At 34.7% G+C, this 1,419-nt stretch overlaps 1 protein-coding gene across 1 annotated transcript in view; it reads left to right on the top strand.

Annotated features, from left to right (window-relative positions):
* Nucleotides 1–1,419, top strand: part of VPS8 (VPS8 subunit of CORVET complex) — a 268,413-nt gene that overhangs the window by 190,224 nt on the left and 76,770 nt on the right. Inside the window, 2 exon segments of the mRNA XM_017865711.1 lie at nucleotides 161–242; nucleotides 612–694. Of these exon segments, the coding sequence (XP_017721200.1) occupies nucleotides 161–242; nucleotides 612–694 (165 nt within the window).

The raw sequence follows: 1,419 nt of genomic DNA on the forward strand, positions 1-1,419 counted from the left end.
CCATTTTATTTTCTTATTTTACAAACAAATGGTATGTGAGAAGTACGTTTCAACCTGTAAAACATTATGGTGATGTTAGTTATTCTTTTGTTTTTCATTGTTTTCTTTGACCAACGAAAAAATGAAATCTATTTTTCTTTGATTTTCTCTGACATTACAGGCACTTTGGTTTCCATTATTGGAGGCAATGATGGCTCCTCAGAAGCTGTCCAGTTCAGCCATTCCTCATCTACACTCTGAAGGTAAGTTCTTCAGAATTCAAATGACTGAGTCCACCTATGTCATCAATCCAATATTTGTCTGCAGAAACTATCAGGATAGTATCTTTTTCCAATAGCATATTCTTATGATTTTCCTTAATGAAACCATACAGTATGGTTGATCTCATCTTTCATATTTCTTTCTGTTGTTCCACTCATATAATTTATCTTAAATAATGGTAGTCTTTGTAACTTGTAACTTGTCAACAGTTAATTTTAAAATCTCAAATAGGCCTTGGTTAACTAAGTTTCTAAGAAGCTGTATAAATCCACTGTTTTCCACAGACTTACAGGAAAAACTGAAAACTCTTATTTTAAACTAACCTTAATATTAATATTTTGTTATAACAGCTCTGAAATCTTTGACCATGCAAGTTTTAAATAGCATGGCAGCATTTATTGCCCTTCCATCAATCTTGCAAAGAATTTTACAGGTGAGTTAAAGCGGGTGAATATTAAATATTGATTGATTACAACTAACATTTTAGTTATATATAAATAATAGTCAATTGGGCTAATGTTTAAAGGGATCTCAAGCATAATGCAGCTAATTTTTGGCAATAGCTAAATATGTAAATATCTAACTTCCGACCCTCATTCTTGAATCTTTTCTTGTCATTTTATTGGTGTGACTTTGCCTGACATAAGCTGGTGACCTTCAGTTAGGGCGTGCAACCTTCAGATATTCCCTGTTGCCTTGGGATTCAGATATACAAGTTTCCTATTGGTTTGCTAACTGGGAGGCAGTTATCATTTCTTTCCAGCTGATTATAATTTTTAGATTCCTAAAAGAATCTAAAAATTAATACAGGGATTTCCTAAGCATTGGCTGTTATTTAGGCTTTCGAACTCATCCTAAAATAATTTTTGTCTTGAATACTCATCCCTGACTCTAAATCCTAGCTGGCTTTGTGTCCAAAGCTTTTGTAGGAAGCATCATTTCAGTTCGTTTCTTTCAGCAAAAAAGCCTGAACCTTCTCAGCTTCATCAAAAGAGAACACTCAGAATACTCCAAGAAACATTTTTAGAAAAATACCTGTGAGCATTCTTAGGGAAACAACAGGACTTATACTCAGAATCCATTTTGTCTTTCCTCACTTTATTCAGTATAGGCATACATGTGCATACACCCTGCCCCCCCCCCCCCCCCCCCCCCCCC

This window comes from Rhinopithecus bieti, unplaced genomic scaffold (genome assembly GCF_001698545.2).
Source record: "Rhinopithecus bieti isolate Rb0 unplaced genomic scaffold, ASM169854v2 scaffold_2432, whole genome shotgun sequence".
In the NCBI taxonomy this organism is placed as follows: domain Eukaryota; kingdom Metazoa; phylum Chordata; class Mammalia; order Primates; family Cercopithecidae; genus Rhinopithecus; species Rhinopithecus bieti.